Consider the following 20508-nt stretch of genomic DNA (forward strand, 5'->3'; position numbering starts at 1 on the left):
CTGGATTCTAGTCCCCACGTCCCTCTGCTCCTGGGCTTCCTTTAAAATGCTACCCAATAACTTATATTACCTCTTCCTGGCTGTTGCTACCAAATGAATCACTTCACACTTCTCTGCATTAAATTTCATTTGTCACAGGTCCACCCATTCCATCCATCTGAGTTTATCCTCTTAAAGCTTATCGCTATCCTCTTCAAAATTCATAATATCTCCATGTTTCATGCCATTTGCATATTTTGAAATTGTGCTCGGTGCAAGTCTTGGTCATTTAAATCAGGAAAAGCAGAGTTCCTAACACTGACCCCTGAGGAACCCCACTATTTACCTTCCTCCAGTTTGAAAACAGCTGTTCACAACTTATTTCCTGGCACTGGGTCATGCAGCTGTTGTCCCATTTATTCCATGAACTCTTTAACATTGCTGAAATTAGGTAATTACAATTTTCCCTGAACACATCCATGCTGACTTTCCTTAATTAGTCCATATTTGTTCATAGGAGTGAATTTTACCCTGATTTATCATTTCTGAAAGCTTCCCCATGACCAACATAAACTGACTGGCCTGTAAATGGTGGGTGAACCCTTGCACATTTGCAATTTCTTTTCTTCTTTGTTCATGGGGTGTGGGCGCCGCTGGCTTGGCCAGCATTTAAGAGTCAACCACATTGCTGTGAGTCTGGAGTCACTTGTAGGTAAAGGACATTAGTGAACCAGCTGGGTTTTAAAGACAGTTGACAATGGTTTGGTGGTTGTCATTAGACTTTTTAATTCCAGATTAAAAATTGAATTCAAATTCCACCAGCTGACCTGGTGGGATTTGAACCCAGGTCCCCAGAGCATTACCCTGGGTCTCTGGATTACGAATCCAGTGACAATACCATTATGCCACTGCCTCCCCAGTTGTTCAATCCTATGTCACCACTTGAAGGAGGAATGGAAGATTATGGTCAGTGCCTCTGCAATTTCCTCCCTTATTCCCCATGTGTCCTTGGATGCATTTCATTTGATCTTGGTGACTTACTTGATTGACTTAATGGCTTTAAAATACAGCCAGCCTGTCCTCATCCATTTTTAGCCTCCCCAGTGTTTCAACTAACTCCTCTTTTACTAGACTTGGGCAGTACCTTCTTCCTTGATAAAGGCATACAAAATACTCATTTAGTACCTAAGCCATGCCCCCCTGCCTCTCTGCTTCAATCCTTTAAGACCCAAACCAGCCCCAGTCCTCCTCCTCCTCATCACCCCTTTACTAGTTATATGCAAATTGGTTGTCATGAAGCTCTCTTTTACTTGAATACTCTTAACGTGTACTTATTTTCTATTGCTTTAGCTTGCGGGTGTGACCCTCAAGGATCTCTCAGTTCTGTTTGTAATCCCAGTGGTGGACAATGCCAATGCCGCTCCAGTGTAGTCGGTCGAAATTGTGACCGATGTGCTCCTGCAACGTACGGTTTTGGTCCGAGCGGCTGTAGGCGTAAGTAGTTTTTTTTTAATAGTGCAATTGGTACTTTCCTATTCAAAGTGGTCTGGAGATCTTTTTTTAAAATAAATTTAGAGTACCCAATTCAATTAAGAGGCAGTTTAGCGTGGCCAATCCACCTAACTTGCACATCTTTGGGCTGTGGGGGTGAAACCCACGCAAACACGGGGAGAATGTGCAAACTCCACATGGTCAGTGACCTAGAGGGGGGATAGAACCTGGGAGCCCGGCGCCGTGAGGCAGTAGTGCTAACAACTATGCCACCGTGCTGCCCTGGTCTAGAGATCTTTGAAGAGAAATAGTTATCTTCAGGCCTTTGTACTATTATTACACTTTCATGGCTGGTGGTGCAGTGAAAAAGGAGGTGCTCTCCAATATCTTGAAATCAGCCCTTTTTAGACTTCCATCATCAATAATGTGTTGACACAAAAGCATCAATATTGTATTCTTTAGTCAGTGTCTATAGACATCACTGTCAGACAATAAGGGCAGTGCTAATGGCAGAGATTGCCACAAGCTGTCTGTTTTACAGCAACGTCTGTTCACAGAGTCTATATTTGAAGAGTTTCTTTGAATACAGCAAACAAAACTGACTGGAACAGAGATTTCTCCCAGCCAAAGCATGGTGATTGCTCCAGCAGGATGCAGTGAGTGGAGGATGGTTAGAAATACATTAACACTGTAATGAAGTTACTGACTCCAGGTGTGATTGACAGGGAATTACCCAATCAAATCCATCCTGACCAGGGGAATCATTGTGGACCTATTTGTTGTGTGTGGAAGAGGAGAACATTCCTGGTGCAGTAAACCAGGTTTAGCATTTGCTGTCGTGATTCCTGCATAGAGCACACAAGCGCTTGTTAAAATTGGGAAGAAAGACAGAAAAATATTGGACTGCTGCAGTGCATTTTGTTGAGTGCAGGAGAAGAGTAATAATTTGCTTTGTTGATTTTCTAAACGAGAAAAACAGCACATTATTTAAATAGAGAGAAATTGCAGAGCTACTGATGGATGTTCTGGTAGCACATTGATTAGCACTGTTGTTTCACAGCACCAGGGACCCGGGTTCGATTCCTGGCTTGGGTCACTGTCTGTGCGGAGTCTGCACATTCTCCCCGTATCTGCGTGGGTTTCCTCCCACGAGTCCCGAAAGACATGTTTGTTAGGTGAATTGGACATTCTAAATTCTCCCTCCGTGTACCTGAACAGGTGTGGCGACTAGGGGATTTTCACAGTAACTTCATTGCAGTGTTAATGTAAGCCTACTTGTGACACTAATAAAGATTATTATTACTATGTGGGTAAAGCAAGTGATTAGGAAGGCAAATAGATTGTTATTATTTATCACCAGGCGAATGGCAAATAAAAGTAGGGATGTTTTACCACAATTGTACAGTGCTTGGTGAGACCACATTTAGAGTACTTTGTGCAGTTTTCGTCGTCTTATTTAAAGAAACGATATAATTGTGTTAGAAAACAGTTGAGAGAAGGTTCATTTGGCTGATACTGAGATGGGGGTGTTATCTTATGGGGAAAGATTGGACAGGCCTGTATCCATTGAACTTCAGAAAGTTGAGAGCTGATCTTAATGCGACATACAAAATCCTGAGTGGACTTAACAGGGTGAGTGTTGAAATAATGTTTCCCTTCTGGGAGAGGCTAGATCTAGGGCAGTGCTCTTCAAACTTTTTTCCCGGGGACCCATTTTTGTCAACTGGCCGACCTTCGGGACCCACGCCGGCTGACCTTCGTGACCCACGCCATCCGACCTTCGTGACCCACGCCATCCGACCTTCGTGACCCACGCCGGCCGACCATCGCGACTCAAGCAGGCCGACCTTCGCGACCCACACCGGCCGACCTTCGCGACCTATTCTTTCTAATTCATGTATTAAAATCACTTGTATAAACAGAACTGGGGGAGAATGCTGGTGATATAATTACATTTGGGGTGGTGGCATAACTTAAAAATGGACTATTTTCCCATTTATATTTGAGGAGAGGGAATTCACTGTTCCTTCACTCTCACTGGGTCAGAATCCTGGAACTCCCTCCTGAGCAGCTCTGTGGCTGCACCTACACCAGAGGGGCTGCAGCTGTTTGGGAAGGAGGCTCAGCATTGCCTTCCTTTGGGCAATAAATGCTGGCTTTGCCAGTGACAAATGTCCTAAGAACAAATTTAAAAAGTGCAAGTGTCCATTGCCAAGTCACTGGTATCAAATTATTTTATTTTGTGCTGTAAGGAACCATACATCCTGACAGCACTTTTATAGTTCTCAGAACCCTGGAGATTCACAGGATTTAACAAAAAATCCATGCGGTAAACATCTGGTGTCATTACTGACTAAAGGCCCTCCTGCAGTTTTTCTGTCGTTCATGCAAGGTTATGATTCTGGAGGCGCCAGCAGCCATACCTCCACAAATGGACAAGTTTCATGTCCGAACCTGGTTGGCAGGCTCTTTCAATAGTTGGGCTGAAGGCGAGCCATGACCAATCCTCAATCTGTTATCATCCATTATCTGCAAGCTCACTGTTTTACATCAAAGGTCACTGGATAGCAGTCAGACGAGGAAAGCTTGGCTAATTCTCCCAGCACAGCCTCCATGCACTTAAGCCCAACAGACTGTATCATCTCCCGAACCAGGCCCCATTCATCTATCACTGCTATCCTTGCTAATCTACATTGGATGCCGGTCCTGCAGTGCTTCCAATTCTTATCTGAAATTCTTATCCAGTTTGAATCTCCTCCACCCCTTCTAATTCCCCTCGAACTGCCATTCTTCTGCTCTGGCCTCTGAATTCCTCCCTCCTCCTAATCTTTGGAAACCGTACCTTGAGTGACCTCTGTCCCATACTCTGAAATTCCTTCCCTAAAACACTTTGGATTTCTACCCCCCCTCTTCCGATTTAAACCCTCCGTGAAACACCTGTGTGACCAAGCTTCTGGTCAGAACTATTATTTCCTGATTTGGCTTGATATTCATGTTCGTTAACTTGTACCCGGAAGAGAATTAGCTGTTTTTTTCTCCACCTAGTATTTCAATGCAGAACCACGAACTCGGGCTACGGACATCTAACTTGCATTCAATGAACATAATATAGAACACCGAACATACGGTGCAGAAGGAGGCCATTTGGCCCATCGCGTCTGCACCGACCCACTTAAGCCCTCACTTCCACCCTATCCCTGTAACCCAATAACCCCTTTTTTTTCACTCTGGGCAATTTATCATGGCCAATGCACCTAACCTGCAGTCTTTGGACTGTGGAAGGAAACCGGAGCACCCGGAAGAAACCCACGCAGACACGGGGAGAACGTGCAGACTCCGCACAGACAGTGATCCAGCGGGGAATCGAACCTGGGACCCTGGCTCTGTGAAGCCACAGTCCTAGCCACTTGTGCTACCGTGCAATGGGTTGAATCTGGCCCATTTTTCGTAATCCCAGCCTGTCATGGTTGCATCTCATAAAATGCTGGGAAAATTTGCTAATTTTAACTCCAATCTCAAATAGACTTTCCAAAGATATTTTAATATTTATTTTATTAGTGTATTGCTTAACTGTAACTTTCAATAACTTGCCGTTGCTGTTTAGACCAATGTTACTGCATTCAATTATGTAAGTATTTCGCTGGCAAAGTGATTGACAGTTTCATATATCATTTTAAAATATTGTTTCATTTTACTGCAGCATGCGACTGTCACAAAGAGGGTTCTGTAAGTGAATTTTGCCATCACGTTACTGGCCAGTGTCGATGTAACGAAGGAGTATATGGCCGGCAGTGTGACCAGTGTCAGCCTGGATATTGGGGATTTCCTAATTGCCGCCCCTGCCAGTGTAATGGGCATGCAGATCACTGCGACTTGGAAAGTGGGGAATGTTTGGGCTGCAGAGATCATACTAGTGGACATAATTGTGGCAGGTAAGGTGTTTTTGTTTTTGCTATTCTTTATCATCTCAAATCCTTTTCCAACATGAGCAAACAGCTATTGTTAAAATCTCCTTGTTTCTCTCACAGCTGTCTGTCAGGTTATTACGGAGACCCGGTACTTGGATCAGGTGACCATTGTCGCCCATGTCCTTGCCCAGATGGTCCAGGCAGTGGACGGCAGTTTGCAACCGACTGTTACCAGGATCCGAATTCCCGAAATATCATATGCCTCTGTCAGCCTGGGTACACAGGTATGTAAAGACAATGAACTGAAGTTCGATCTTCCTTCAAAATACATTATGCACAGTAATCACAGCAATATTTAATGGCTTACAGCTGAAAACCAATTATAAACAATGAATTGTTTTTAACACCGATCTATCCAAAGCTATGTATTGAACTGCATTAAGATGTATGTTAAACACAATTGTTTTTGCAACTGGCCATAATCATAGATAATTTGATACAAAAGGAGGCCAGTTGTCCGATTATGCTATCTCCCAGCTGCACGTATGTACTTTAAAAAAAAGTTTTTCTCCTTTTTCACATTTTATCTCAAATTTGTACCCACCAACAATAATCAGTAACAAATCCTGTCAACCCCCATATCAATATCAACGATCCCATCCTCCCACCAAACCCAACATTAGCCTGCATGTTCACACAAACAAATGACAAAAAGTAATCAGGTATCACCCGTAGTCACCATTAACACACACAGTCTCTCTCCCCCCCCCCAACTAATGTTCGATGTTATCCAGTTCTTGAAAGTGCATGATGAATAACGCCCATGAATTGTAGAACCCCTCCATCCTTCGCCTCAGTTCAAACTTAACCTTCTCAAGAGTCAAGAATTCCAACAGGTCCCCCCGCCACGCCAGGGCACAGGGTGGAGAGGCTGCTCTTCAACCCATCAGGATCCGCCTTCGGGCAATCAACGAGGCAAAGGCTACAACATCTGCCTCCGCTCCCTTAAGGGAAAAACGAGTACTCCCGTTCCCAAACTTTTAAGATGCGCAAGCACCCTTGGCATGCATGTACTTAAAGGTGGTTTTGATAGTATTGATTTTAATAACTTCAATAAAGTAATTATATTCTTAATTTCTCTCTGGCAGGAAATGATGCCAGCGTGGAATAAGTGTGCCAGTGTTTCTCTTCCGGGGACATAGATACAAACTAAATGTAAATTGTTGAAAGTTGAGAGCAGGATTTATTTTCCGAGCCAGAAGTATGCAATGCTGTGGACTGCCTGATCAGGGTTGCGATTGAAGCAGAAACATTTCAACTTTAAGAATTGGGTTAAATGGGTAGTTGGAAGAATGGGGATAAAGAGATATGGGAATAGGACACATGAAGTTAGAAATACCGCTAATGTGGAGGTTTAACATCAGCACCGAGCAATCTGTTTTCATGCTGCAATTTCTATATACCCTGTGAATCGTATCAACTGTCGTTACTTGGAAGATGTTTTGTTTAAAATGGTTCTTAATGTTTTATTTCTGCTAGGTGCACGGTGTGATGAATGTGCATCTGGGTTTTACGGTAACCCCAATGAAACAAGAGGGCACTGTCAGGAGTGCCATTGCAGCAACAACATTGATATGGCTGACGCAGAATCATGTGACAAGCAAACAGGAGAGTGTCTAAAATGTCTATATCATACTGAGGGTGTAAGCTGCAACCTCTGCCAGCTTGGCTATTATGGCAATGCACTGCAACAGAATTGCAAAAGTAAGACACCTGAAATTAGAAATCATGAAATGCATATTTTGTTTATGATCTTGTGACTGGGATCCCAAAATGTTTTTGTGTGGTGGGTGTGGTCTCTCGTTATTCCACTTGGCCCCTTGTACTTTTGTCTTGATATTATGTCTATATTATGGGCCTGTGAAAAGTGCCAATTGCATTTGTTAAATCTTCGTTTTTTATGCTGTAGGAGGATTCAGCGACCACTGGGGCAGTAGTGAGAGTGCAAGATTTGCGTATGTACAGTTGATAAAATATTTCCAGTATGTCCCAGATCAGGTTTGTTGCTTTGGGAAAGGCCATGGCCAAAATGATATTTAGTGATTTGTATATTTTTTAAAAAAACAGCACCTGGAAATCACATTGCTGTAATACGAAACTAAGAACTTCTGCCTTATTGCAACCAGAACCTAAATGGTGGACCTAAAATCAAGTATTGGTGGTGGTGGCCAGTTACTTTTGCCGTCCATGACTCTATTCCTGAATGCAAAGCAAGACTACACCCAATTTTGGCATTGTGATAACCTTGTTAAATCCAGGTCAGGATATCTGCAGTACTGCACTAGTCATTGGAGCCAACCTTATCAAGTAAACAGTTTGAGGCAATCTCCCTTCCTCTTTTGATCAACAGCAATTGAGACCAACAGCAGTCTTTTTAAATAACATAATTAAACAAGATTGAACCCAAACCTTTTTTCAATTTTATAAATGCATGATCTGAACATGTTCTGAAGAGCGATATGGCCAGGTGTTGGTATCTGTAAATTCAGGTGATATCTTTTTAATCCTCTTGTTGTTTTGCTTTGATGGCTTTATCTTAATTATCCTGGATAAATTCAATTGGATTCCCAAATGGAATGAAGACAATGGATAACTTCCACAGTCTTTTCTCTTTCTGCCTGAGGCCAAATTTGCAAGCACTCATTGCGCTTTATCATCAGGTCAACATGTTTGTTCCCCATGGTTTCACAAGCCTGAGGGAAATAAAAGCTTTGTTTACATAAACACTCTTGATGATTTTAACATCAGAACAGAATGGCAAGTAATTAACAAAGGATTCTTGGCCACCTCTGGCGCATAACCACCCGTCTGAAATGATTTAACTTGTCAAATACAGGCCAGGAGGCATATTTGTGAAAAGTATTTATAACTGGTCATTTCTTTGCTTCAAATAAGCTGTACTTGAATATCTGCTAGAGTTCTAATTCTCCAGCAGAAACTCCAAATGCCACCTCCATTTCAACTGTTAAGTCAACAACTTTCCTGGTAGCCGAGTTGCATTTTATCAAGAATCTAAATGACTTATGTTTTGAGCTGAAATCCGGTGTCCAATGGACTGATACAATCTTTCCCACTCCGATACAGAACTTTAACTTCTGGAGTAGTTCAGCACATTAAGGAACCTATTAAATGCAAGGTGATCAGGCTTCAAGGCTCATTCAGAACATTCCAAGATGCATTATCCCACATTACAATGTCTGGTGCTGGTGGAAACCAGTGTTCCTTGCTCCATTTATTTTCTGGTTTGCCTTCAAACAGTGGTGTATAAATGTGAGCCAGTCTAAGTTCCATATTGCAAACTTCTTAATGTGCATTGAATGGCAATGCAACGTGACGTTGTAATGTGGGATAATGCATCTTGGAATGTTTTGAGTGTGTCTTGCAGCTTGCATTTAATAGGTTCCTTAATGTGCTGAACTACCCCAGGCTGCTGTGCAAAAATGGAAAGAAGGAACAGGGAGTTCTGTAGTGAAGTGGGAAAGATTATAGTAGTCCATTGGTCAATAAGGGTTTATGTCAGGGTCTTTGAAGGGTGGACAAAATGGCCAGACCTATTTTTAAAAAATAAATTTAAAGTACCCAATTTGTTTCTTTCCAATTTGGGGCAATTTAGCGTGGCAAATCTACCTACCCTGCATATATTTGGGTTGTGGGGGTGAGACCTATGCAGACATGGGGAGAATGTGCAAACTCCAATGGGTAGCGACCCAGGGCCAGGATCAAACCCAGGGCCAGGATCAAATCCAGGTCCTCGGTGCCGTGAGGCAGCAGTGCTAACCACTGCGCCACTGTGCTCTGGTTTCCTCCCACAGGTCCCTAAAGAGGTGCTTGTTAGGTGAATTGGACATTCTGAATTCTCCCTCAGTGTACCGAACAGGTGCCGTAGTGTGGCGACTGGGGGATTTTCCCAGTAACTTCATTGCAGTGTTAATGTAAGCCTACTTGTGACACTAATAAAGTTTCTTATTATCAGAAGGCTGTGTGACTAATGCTGGAAAAGATGGGGGATAGACGATATTAGGCCAGAGGTAGGAGCCCCGAATGTGTGAGCTGAAATGAAATGAAAATGAAAATCGCTTATTGTCACGAGTAGGCTTCAATGAAGTTACTGTGAAAAGCCCCTAGTCGCCACATTCCGGCGCCTGTCCGGGGAGGCTGGTACGGGAATCGAACCGTGCTGCTGGCCTGCTTGGTCTGCTTTAAAAGCCAGCGATTTAGCCCAGTGAGCTAAACCGGCCCCTACATTGAAAATCGCTTATTGTCACGGGTAGGCTTCAATGAAGTTACTGTGAAAAGCCCCTAGTCGCCACATTCGGGGGGGGGGGCTGGCTGGTACGGGAATCGAACCGTACTGCTGACCTGCTTGGTCTGTTTTAAAAGCCAGCGATTTAGCCCAGTGAGCTAAACCAGCCCCTGGGGATTATAAAAATGAAGGGTGGTGAGGGCATAGAAGTATTTGATTTTTTTTGGCATACCTGATGTAAAATACAAATAGTTTCATGGAAACTGTCTCATATTTAGTGTAATAGAAGCTAATGACAATAAAGGAACAACACTAGACCATACTGCCAGATGTCAAGATTCCTCTCCCAGAATAGCTCTTGATGTGGCTCTAATAGACAGTTCTTTGTTGTTTACCTTTAATTACATCAGTTTGAAAATAGATTAACAAAAATATTCACAGAAAATGAATTACTTTTGAAGTATAATCTCCTTAATTAACCAAGCATGCCAGTTTGCCTCAAGACCTTTCAGTTGGATGGCCCATTAATTTTGTTGGTGGTTAAGGGAGGAATGTTGGGTCGGAGAATACCCTGTAATTTAGCAATCACCTGAACAGTGTGTCTGATATTGTGTGGGAAAGGCCTCCTCCCATTTCTATGTTTCTATCATTAAACTGCATTGAATGTCAGCTTGGAGTGCATTCACAAATCCTGGTAAGGCACTTGGGCAAATTAATGTTCTTAATTTCTATCATATGTTTCTTAATTTTGCTTTGAAAGTTTTCATAAAGCCAAATAATGAATATAATTGTCCTGGTTTTTCTAATGGTAATAATGATTTTTCTTTTAGTAGTTTTGCTATCATTATATCTCTGAAACTAACAGCAATTTCTGCTGTTTGCACAGTTAGACCTAAAAATCCAGGCGTTGTTATCTGCGCATGCCCATTGGGTGCACCGTTGAAGTCCTCCCAGACTGAAGTCAAGTAGAAATTGAACTGATGAAAACTTAGTCTCATTGTTGAAAGCCCTCGAAGGAATTACATTTTGTTTAATGAGGTGCCACTGGGTTTCTAGCAGCACACTGTTAAGTTCATAATTGCTGTGAACAGTCTCACTGTCCTGAAAAAAATAATTTGATATTTTTGAAATGTCCTGGGCTGGAATCCTGACCCCGCGCAAATCGCACAACGCCGGCACTGCGGAGAATCGGCGCCATTGGCGCCGGCATGGTTCGCGCGGCGCTGGTCGTGGGCCGCTCTATGCGGCCGGCCCATCGATTCTCCGGCCCAAATGGGCCGAGCGGCTTTAAGAAAAGAGCCAAGTCCCGCCAGCGCAATTCTAACCTGCTTTGGGCTGGTGGGACCTCGGCGTGTAAGGGTCAGGTGGCAGCCTTTGGGGGGAGGGAGGGGGGTCCAACCCCGAGGGGGGGGGCCTCCAATGTGGCCTGGCCCGTGATCGGGGCCCACCAATCGGTGGACCGGCCTCTGTGGCTGGGGGCCTTCTTTCCTACACGTCGGCCCCTGTAGTCCTACGCCATGTTGCGTCCGGGTTGGTGAGTTGAAGGACGCATTGGCGCCGGTGCCACTACGCATGTCCTCGTTGGCACTGGTGCAACTGTGCATGCGCAGATCCTGCGGCGCACAGTTCGCGCCGAGATCTGCAGCTGGAGCGACGCAAATCGCTCCAGCGCCGTTCGGTACTCCCAGTGGCCCGATCACGCCGTCGGAAAACGCGACGGAGTTTACAACGGCGTAGACACTCTACCGCGGGATTGGAGAATCCCGCTCCCTATTTCTCAATTATGATCAAATTATTGTTCTGGATTTCATTTTCTACCGTACTTCCATGGACAAGTTCCAGTGATTTATTTTGCTTCCTGTAAAATGTTAATTTTGGCAGCTTTCTTTGAGATCAGCAAGTGCCGTTGTTTCCCTGTTGACTGCGAAACCTTGGCCAATGTAAGCATTTCAGTCCTGTTTGGCGGTGTGTAATTGGCCCTGGAGAGTAATTTAGCATTTCAGCATTGCTCGGGTATGGAAATAATTTGTGAAAGATGAATATATATATATATATATGACTCTCCTGTTCTATTTTTAGAGTGTGTCTGCAATTACCTGGGTACCATACAGACTCAGTGCTCTTCTGCAGATGAATGTCATTGCAACCAAACAACTGGCCAGTGCCCTTGTCTTCCCAATGTGGTTGGTCTTGCATGTGATCACTGTGCGCCTAATACCTGGAAACTAGCAAGTGGAGCAGGCTGTGAGCTCTGCAATTGTAATGAAGTCCACTCACGTACAGCATCTTGTAATCAGGTGAGAAAATTCCTGAAAAAATGGCACTTGGGTGGATCTAAAAACATTTGGTTTAAATTCTTGAACAATTTTATGGTGTTTCATGGTGTTTACTATCAAGAAATACTGGACAAGCAGACTTGTTCTTGACAAGTAATTAACTTGATCCTTGAATCAACCTGAGCATTTTTTATTTCTAGTTATGCGTATATTTACTGAATACATGTAGTAGCATCATGATCTATTAGCCTTTACTATCAGAATGTAAGTAAATTTGAATGTGCACTCACAAGTTCAATGGGAACTCTGACAAAGGCCTCGGCACCCATTGTGTGTGATCAGCGTGATTTTCCATTCATTCTGATGCACTGGCCTCGTTATCGCTCTGGACCCTGTTGCTTGAAGCCCTGCAGGGCAGAGCTAAATTATGTAGTTTTCTATGAAACATGTCACAGTTGGGAACATAGTGGGGTTAACCACCAGTCTAGTGATTCACATCTGAGCTAGTTTAATCGTTTAAGACTAGCAAGCGAGAGTAAGTCCAGATTTCCCCCCGTGGAAAGTTGTGAAATTTAATTTAATATATCTCGTAATGTGGGTGTCAGTCGGCTCAATGGCTAGAGTGTGATGCAGAATGACACCGGTTCAATCCTTGTGCTGGCTGTGTTAGCTCTTGGAGCCCTTGCCTCCTCATTTTAGCCCAGTTTATAGAGCGATGCCTCTCCATTATGAATAATCAATTGTCTTTCTAAAGACGAGGGATGCTTAGGGACTTCTGTGGACTAGTGTCCTAGACCCAACTATCTTCAGCTGCTTCAGCAACAACCACCCCCCCCATCACAAGGTCAGAAGTGGGGACGTTTTGCCTGATGTTTGCACAATGCTCTCCATTTGCAGTGACTCAGATACTGAAGCAGTCCATGTCCAAATGCAGAAAGACTTATTGTCCAAGTGGCAAATAACATTTGCATCGGGCAGTGACCAACCAGAATCTAACCATTGATGCTTGCCATTCAGTGACGTTGTCATGGATGAATTCCGCTCTGTCAACATCCTGGGTGTTAGCATCAACCGGAAATGAAACTGGACTAGCCATATAAAGAATGTGATGGCTATATTCAGTCTCTCCAACACTGACGCACAATGGCACAATGTGTATCATCTACAAGATGCACTCACTGAACGCACAGAGGCTCCTTAGACAGCACCTTCCAAACCCACTACCACTCAGAAGGACAGGGGCGACAGCAAATACATGGAAGTTCCCCTCCAGGTCTCTCACCATCCTGACTTGGAAAAATATCACCATTACTTCACTGTCGCTGGATCAAAATCCTGGAACACTCCCTAACAGCATCTTGGATATACCTACACTGCAGGGGTTCACGAAGGCAGCTCATCACCACCTTCTCAAGAGCAGTTGGGGAATCACAAAAATTATGACTAATTAACAAGTACCATGTGGTAATTTATAGGATTTTGACTTCAGACAAAGGGGTCCAACTGTCCATGATTTTGCTGAATTACAGAATTATGATGTTGCTGAAGGAGGCCATTTGGCTATTGGCCGGGATTCTCCCCTGCGGGGCGGAGGCTCCCGGCATGTTGGAGTGCTGTGAACCACTCCGGTGTCAGGCCGCCCCAAAGGTGTGGAATTCTCCGCACCTTTAGGGGCCAAGCCTTCACATTGAGGGGCTAGGCCCGCAATGGAGTGGTTCCCACTCCGCCAGCTGGCGTGAACGGCCTCTGCCGCCATGCCAACTGGGGCCAGAAGGACTTCGCTGGCCGGCGTACGTCCGCGCATGTGCCAGAGTGTCAGCGGCTGCTGACGTCATACCGGCGCATGCGCAGGGGAGGGGGTCTCTTCCGCCGCCGCCATGGTGAAGACCATGGTTTAGGCGGAAGAAAAAGAGTGCCCCCACGGCACATGCCCGCCCACCAATCGGTGGGCCCCGATCGTGGGCCAGGCCACCCGTGGGGGCACCCCCCGGGGTCAGATCGGCCCGCGCACCCCCAAGACCCCGGAGCCCGCCCGTGCAGCCAGTCAGGTAGGTGGTTTAAACCACGCCGGCGGGAGAGGCCGGTCAGCGGCGGGACTTCAGCCCATCGCGGGCCGGAGAATCGCCGCCGGGGGGCCCGCCGACCAGCGCGGCGCGATTCCCGCCCCCGCCGAATCCTGACCCCCAGGGGGTCGGAGAATTCTGCCCATTATGTCTGCACCAGATCTCCAAACAAGCATCGTGGCGTAGTGCCCATCTCCTACAATTTCCCCATACCCTACCCATTGTCTCTATTCAAGAAATCATCCATGCTGTCTTGAATGCCTCGATTGTACCTGTCTCCACCACACTTCCAGGCAGTAAATTCCACACCTGAACAACTCATGTGAAAATGTTTCTGACCAGTTGTGATTAAAAACTCAAGTGGTTCCGTTTCAAAATGAACTTCAAAAAAGGTAACCTGCCCAACTCTACCCGATGTGGTTCCCATCTAACCCCACTGGTTGATTCTCAAATGCTCTTTGTCCCTAAGAAGCCCTTCTCAACTGCAAGGAGACCCACTAACGAGGTAATTAAGGGTAAGGAGTAAATACATCCATGCTAGCATCACTTGTGTCCTCAGAATAAATAAATGTCAGATCAGGATCTTGTGCAGAAACGTTTTGTGCGATTTCCCCTGAATGGTTTTGCAGTTTATCAAGCAAATAGTTTGAGCTGTACAGTCCAGGATTATCAAGAAATTGCAACCCAGTTTTGGGCTGAGTTATATGATCTTAGCTGTTGCAGTTGTATGTTCGGGAATGTCTGCCAGGGATCCTGTTTCAGTATCTTTGGAGGTCATTGTAAGTGAGTCTGTGGACATGGAGTCAAGATGGGTTTGGCATTTGCTGTGATTCCAACCTTCTCCTCTTCTCTCCCTTTCTTTTTTGCTTTCCCCTTCATCCCTTCACTACCTACTGTCAAGGTTCAGAACAAAAGCGCCCACTCGAATCTTAAATGGTTACAGCACAGAAGGAGGTTGTTCAGACCATCATGTCCATGCCAACTTCCTGCAAGAGCAACTTCCCCTGCCTTTCTCTTCGTAGCCCTGCTTCTTTCCTCATAGCCTTGCAAATTGTTTTCCCTTCAGGTGCTTATCCAATACCCTTTTGAAAGTCTCTATTGAATCTGCCCGCACCATACACTCTGGCTGTGCAATCCAGATCCTAATCGCCCAAGCGTGTGGAAATATGTTTTCCCTCGTGTAACCTCTGGTTCTTTTGCCAGTCACTTCAAATGGGTGTGCTCTGATTCTTTACCCATCTGTCCGCCAGTGGGAATAGTTTCACCCTATCTGTCCGGATTGTGACATTAGAGGGAATGTATGCCCGGGCAAGGAGCTCTGTCTGAAGTAAGTTTCAGTGTCTTGTCTAGCGGGTAAGAATTCATTGTAAAACGGTGACCATAACTAATTGACACGCATTTGTTAAATTTGACCATGGCAGTAGAAGTGAGGGAGAAAATATGCTTTTCTCATTTTAATAGTAAGGAATATTTTGTATTTGTTTGCGCAACTCTATTTATTTGCAGATTGGCTTAAAAACTGTCAATAGGAGAGGATGTGAACATCTGTATTTTGTTTACAGTTCACAGGACAGTGTCAGTGCATGGCTGGATTTGGAGGGCGAACTTGCATTGACTGTCAAGAGTTCTTCTGGGGAGATCCTGATGTGGAATGTATGAGTAAGTAGCTGTGCACAAATTATTGGAGTTTACCTCATGGTTGCTGATCATGGAAAAACCTTTTGATTCAGGAAATACTAGTGATTTATTGGTGTGTTGTATTACAAAAAACAATTTCTGTATTGTCTCAAAGACCCATCAGACCAATGCTGAAATGTGGACTAAACTTACTTGACAATTGGCTTCCTCAGTTTATATTTTTTTTAAAAAAACCCACAGGCCATCTATGAAATTGAGATGCATGCAATATTTTTCCCACAGCATAACTGTTTACATTAAATAATCCGGTAGGTTGTATGTTTTTTGAAATTCTATCTTCCAAGAAATCAAAGTGCTATTTGTTTCTTTGTGCTGTACTGTTTTTACTCTACTTTGGTCTTGTTTCAAGTTTTCACATCTGATATGATCAAGGAAGGAATGAAGTGATGGAGTAGCTTTTGATGTTCCAAAGTACTTTTAATTGAAAACTTAGTGGCAACATCATTTATATCTAACTTCAACATTTTATTATAAAATTGACATAATTGCGTGCTACTTAAACTGGATCTCTTCATATATATTATGAGTATTGGTACCATTTTGCTAGTAATGATATCTTTAGAGTTAAAATATGCTTTGGAAGGGCAGCACGGTGGCGCAGTGGGTTAGCCCTGTTACCTCACGGCGTCGAGGTCCCAGGTTCGATCCCGGCTCTGGGTCACTGTCCGTGTGGAGTTTGCACATTCTCCCTGTATCTGTGTGGGTTTCGCCCCACAACCCAAAGATGTGCAGGGTAGGTCAATTGGCCACTTTAAATTGCCCCTTAATTGGAGAAAATGAATTGGGTATTCTAAATTTATTTTTAAAAAGATGCTTTGGAGATTGAATCTACGGTATGGTTGATGGAATGTTTTTTGCTTCAAAAAAAAATCTTGAATTTTTACTGTGCTCTTCACAGCTGGCAGATATCCCAAAACAGGGTAAGCATGCTGGCGCAGTGGTTAGCACAGCTGCCTCACAGCGCCGAGGTCCCAGGTTTGATACCGGCTCTGGGTCACTGTCCATGTGGAGTTTGCATGTTCTCCCCATGTTTGCGTGGGTTTCGCCCCCACAACCCAAAAGATGTGCAGGGTAGGTGGATTGGCCATGCTAAATTGCCCCTTAATTGGAAAAAATGAATTGGGTACTCTTTTTAAAAAAACAATGTTTTAAAAAACCTATCACAAAACAATTTACAGCCAATGAAATACTTTTGAAGTGTTGTATTGTCGGAAAAGCAGCAGGCTACTTTGCATGAAGCAAACTCTCAAATAGCAAAGTGATGAAGCAGATCGTTCGTTTTTTCTGATGTTGAATAAGGAATAAATATTGTCCAGGACACCTGGGATAACTCGCTGTATTCCTCAAAATAAGGTTTTCTTTTAGTCCATCTGAGGGACAGCAAGGGCCACCAGCTTAACATCTCATCCAAACAATGGCTCCTCTGACTGTGCAGCACTCACTCAGCACTGCACTGGAGCATCAGTCTGGAGTGGACTTAATCTGTCAGAAGATTGAGAGTTCAAAGTACTACGAGCTGAGCTGCAGCTGATACACCAGTGACCTAAGGACCTGAGGGGGAGAAATAATGTTCTAAGACAGCATAAATAAAATATAGAATTTTCAAGGCTGCCTGTTCAGAGTGCACCTGAACAAATAGAAATCTGACCCTTAAAAGCCCCTGGGATCACCTCGTAGACTCCGGTTTGAAAATGTTTGTTTTCAGCATTGAATGAGTGAGGACATTTCTCTATATAGGATTTAGCACTACAGAATTATTAACTGGTAATCATGTTAATATCTTAAAATTATAGGATTATAAATTACTACTCCAGATATTGGGAACTACAATTCTTAAATAGAGCATAAGAAATAGGAGCAGCAGAGGCCATTCAGCCCTTCGGGCTTATTCAGCCAATCAGTGAGATAGTGGCTGATCCTCTATCAGCATTTTCCTGCACTTTCCCCATATCTCTTAATGTTCTTAATATGTAGAAATCTGTCAATCTCCGCCTTGAATACATTCAACGACTAAACCTCCACAGCCCGCTCGGAAAATGATTTCCAAAGACTCCCCACCCTCTTAGTGAAGAGGTTCCTCATTTTCTCAGTTCTAAATCATGAGATTCTGTCCTATGGTTCTAGATTCCCCAGCAAGGGAAGCATCCTTCCTGCGTCTAATTTGTTGAGCCCTGTAGGAATTCTTCAAAACTCCGGAGAATGAAGGCCAGGCTAGTTAATTTTTCCTCTTCGGACAATCCCCCTCTATCCCAGGAATTAGTCCGGTAAACCCTTGCTGCGCACTCTCAATGGCAAATATATCTATCCTTGTGCAAGGAGACCAAAACTACAAGCTATACTCCAGGTGTGGTCTTACCATGGCTCTATATAAACGCAAGGGGCTGGTTCAACTCAGTTGGCTAGACAGCTGGTTTGTGATGCAAAACGAAGCCAGCAGTGTAGCGGCTGAGGTTATTCATGAAAGCCTGCCTTCTCAACTTTGCCCCTCATCTGAGGTGTGGTGATTCACAGGTTAAGTCACCACCAGTTAGCTCTCCCCTCTAAAGGGGAAAGCAGCATATGGTCGTCTGGGACTATGGCGACTTTACCATACCTTCCTGTATAAATGCGGTGACATCTTTACTACTGTACTGAAATCCTCTTGTAATAAAGGACAACGTATCCCTTTGTCTTAATTACTTGCTGTACCTGCATGTTAGATTTCAGTGACTCGAGAACAAAGGCACCCAAGTACCTTTGAAGTTCAACACTTCATATAAACCATTGTATATAATTAAGGCTTATCCTAAACAGGATTCAACTTGAGACAACCAAACTATTCAATTCAAATATTTCCAGCCAATGGAAGGGGTTGGAGATGAGATGGGGGTCAAGGGAGAAGACTGATTTGTTTGAAACTCAAGTGTTAGATAACAGTGTTAATGACCAGCTACCGGCTACAAATCCTCTTCGTTAACATTACATTTGCAGGGTAACATTGCAACAGAATATTGAGGACATAAATTTACCACATGGCAAGTCCTTCATTTAGCTGAGGTGTTGTGGAGTAGTGCCAAATTTCATTTAGACAGGCGAGGACATGGAGGGTAGAGAAGAAGAGAGAACATTTGCAGCAAGCTCTCCCAGTGTGCTTTTGTGCACCCAGTAGTCAAATTATCTTGTAGCAGAAGAGACTGTCTCAGTTAGGAGGAGTGCACAGTAGAAGTAGTAGCAAATGGCAGGAGAGTATAAACTAAATATTGAGATGGTCGAACAATGTGGATAACTTAACTGTCAATTACTTTGACATATATCTAGATCTAAAATGTTGTGCTGATTGATCACTGGAAATATCGCAATCTGAATGGGTATAGGAATTAAATAGAATCATATCTACATTTACACTTGTCATTATTTTTAGTCATGGTGAAAACCATGCATTTATCAATAGCGGACCAAAAAATCCATAGCCGAAACTGTCAAGTGGGAATCATCTCCTGCCTCTGCTTGGCATTGCTGCTTTTCCTGGAGTCAGACAATTTGCATTGTAGGTAGACACCTGCTTTGTGACGTAGTGGATGTTGTGGAGCTTGTAAACACCAAAATCACTGAATAAATTTAAAATTCATCAGTTGGGTCGATTTTTACAGACGTCATAACTCAAATCTTGGAGTGTCCCAGGCCATAAACCTTCACGAAGATAATCTTGTGCACTCCATCAGTGCCATACAGGGTACTGTATGTTTGCATCTTTCAACTGCGTATTATGTTGGAGTGGCTATGGGGATGGGATGTATGGAAATTCTGGTGGATGATTTTTGGTAGCAGGTAAGTAGCCAAACACAGGGGCCGGGATTCTCTCACCGCGTGCTGGGCCGGAGAATCACCGGGACCGGCGCGAATCGCGCCACGGCGGCCCGACGCCGGTTCCCCGATTCTCCGATCGGAGGATTGGCGCCAGTCGGGGGCCGCTCTTCTCTCTCTCTCTCTCTTTCCCCCCCCCCCCCCCCCCCAGTGATTCTCAGCCCGGAATGGGCTGAGTGGCCACGCAAAAAAAGCCGAGTCCCACCGGTGCCGCTCTTACCCGGGAGGACCTCAGCATGGATGCATCCGGGGGCGGCCTGGTGGGGGGGGGGGGGGGGGGGGGCATCCGCTGTGGCCTGGCCCGTAATCGGGGCCTACCGATCGGCAGGCCGGCCTCTCGGGCTGGGGGCCTCTTTTGTTCCGGAGCAACTGCAAATGCACGAATTGGCGCCGGTCCCACTGCGCATGCGCAGACCCGTGGTATCCATCTGACGCTGGGGATCAGGAGCTAGAGTGGCGTGGGTTGCTCCAGTGCTGTGCTGGTCCCCTGATGGGTCAGAATTGCTGCTCCTGAGGCCATGTTGATGCTGTCGAGAAACGCGACGGTGTTTACGATGGCGTCAACACTTAGCCTCAGGATCAGAAAATCCCTCCCCGGGATTCTCCCATAATCATGCCTTTAACCCCAGCTAGTTACCATGTTCTGCCCAATTTATCTTCCCACTTATTTATTCAAAATAAATTCAGAGTACCCAATACATTTTTTCCAATAAGGGGCAATTTAGCATGGCCAATCCACCTACCCTGCACATTTTTGGGATTGTGGTGGTGAAACTCACGCAAACACGGGGAGAATGTGCAAGCTCCACATGGACAGTGACTCAGAGCCGGGAACGAACCTGGGACCTAGGTGCCGCGATGCAGCAGTGCTAACCACTGCGCCACCATGCTGCCCCTTCCCACTTATACTTAACAACTCGATTAAGGAATTACATAAACGCACAGCA

The 20508-nt window shown here is 44.6% G+C and overlaps 1 protein-coding gene across 1 annotated transcript in view; it reads left to right on the plus strand.

Annotated features, from left to right (window-relative positions):
* The window catches only part of lamb1a (laminin, beta 1a), a 122989-nt gene that overhangs the window by 48354 nt on the left and 54127 nt on the right, over positions 1–20508 (plus strand). The window contains exons 18-23 of the mRNA XM_038811283.1: positions 1330–1473; positions 5171–5402; positions 5499–5662; positions 6918–7142; positions 11761–11978; positions 15583–15679. Coding sequence (XP_038667211.1) covers positions 1330–1473; positions 5171–5402; positions 5499–5662; positions 6918–7142; positions 11761–11978; positions 15583–15679 — 1080 coding nt within the window. The remainder of the gene's footprint in view (positions 1–1329; positions 1474–5170; positions 5403–5498; positions 5663–6917; positions 7143–11760; positions 11979–15582; positions 15680–20508) is intronic.

The sequence above is a fragment of the Scyliorhinus canicula genome, chromosome 11 (assembly GCF_902713615.1).
Source record: "Scyliorhinus canicula chromosome 11, sScyCan1.1, whole genome shotgun sequence".
Lineage (NCBI taxonomy): Eukaryota > Metazoa > Chordata > Chondrichthyes > Carcharhiniformes > Scyliorhinidae > Scyliorhinus > Scyliorhinus canicula.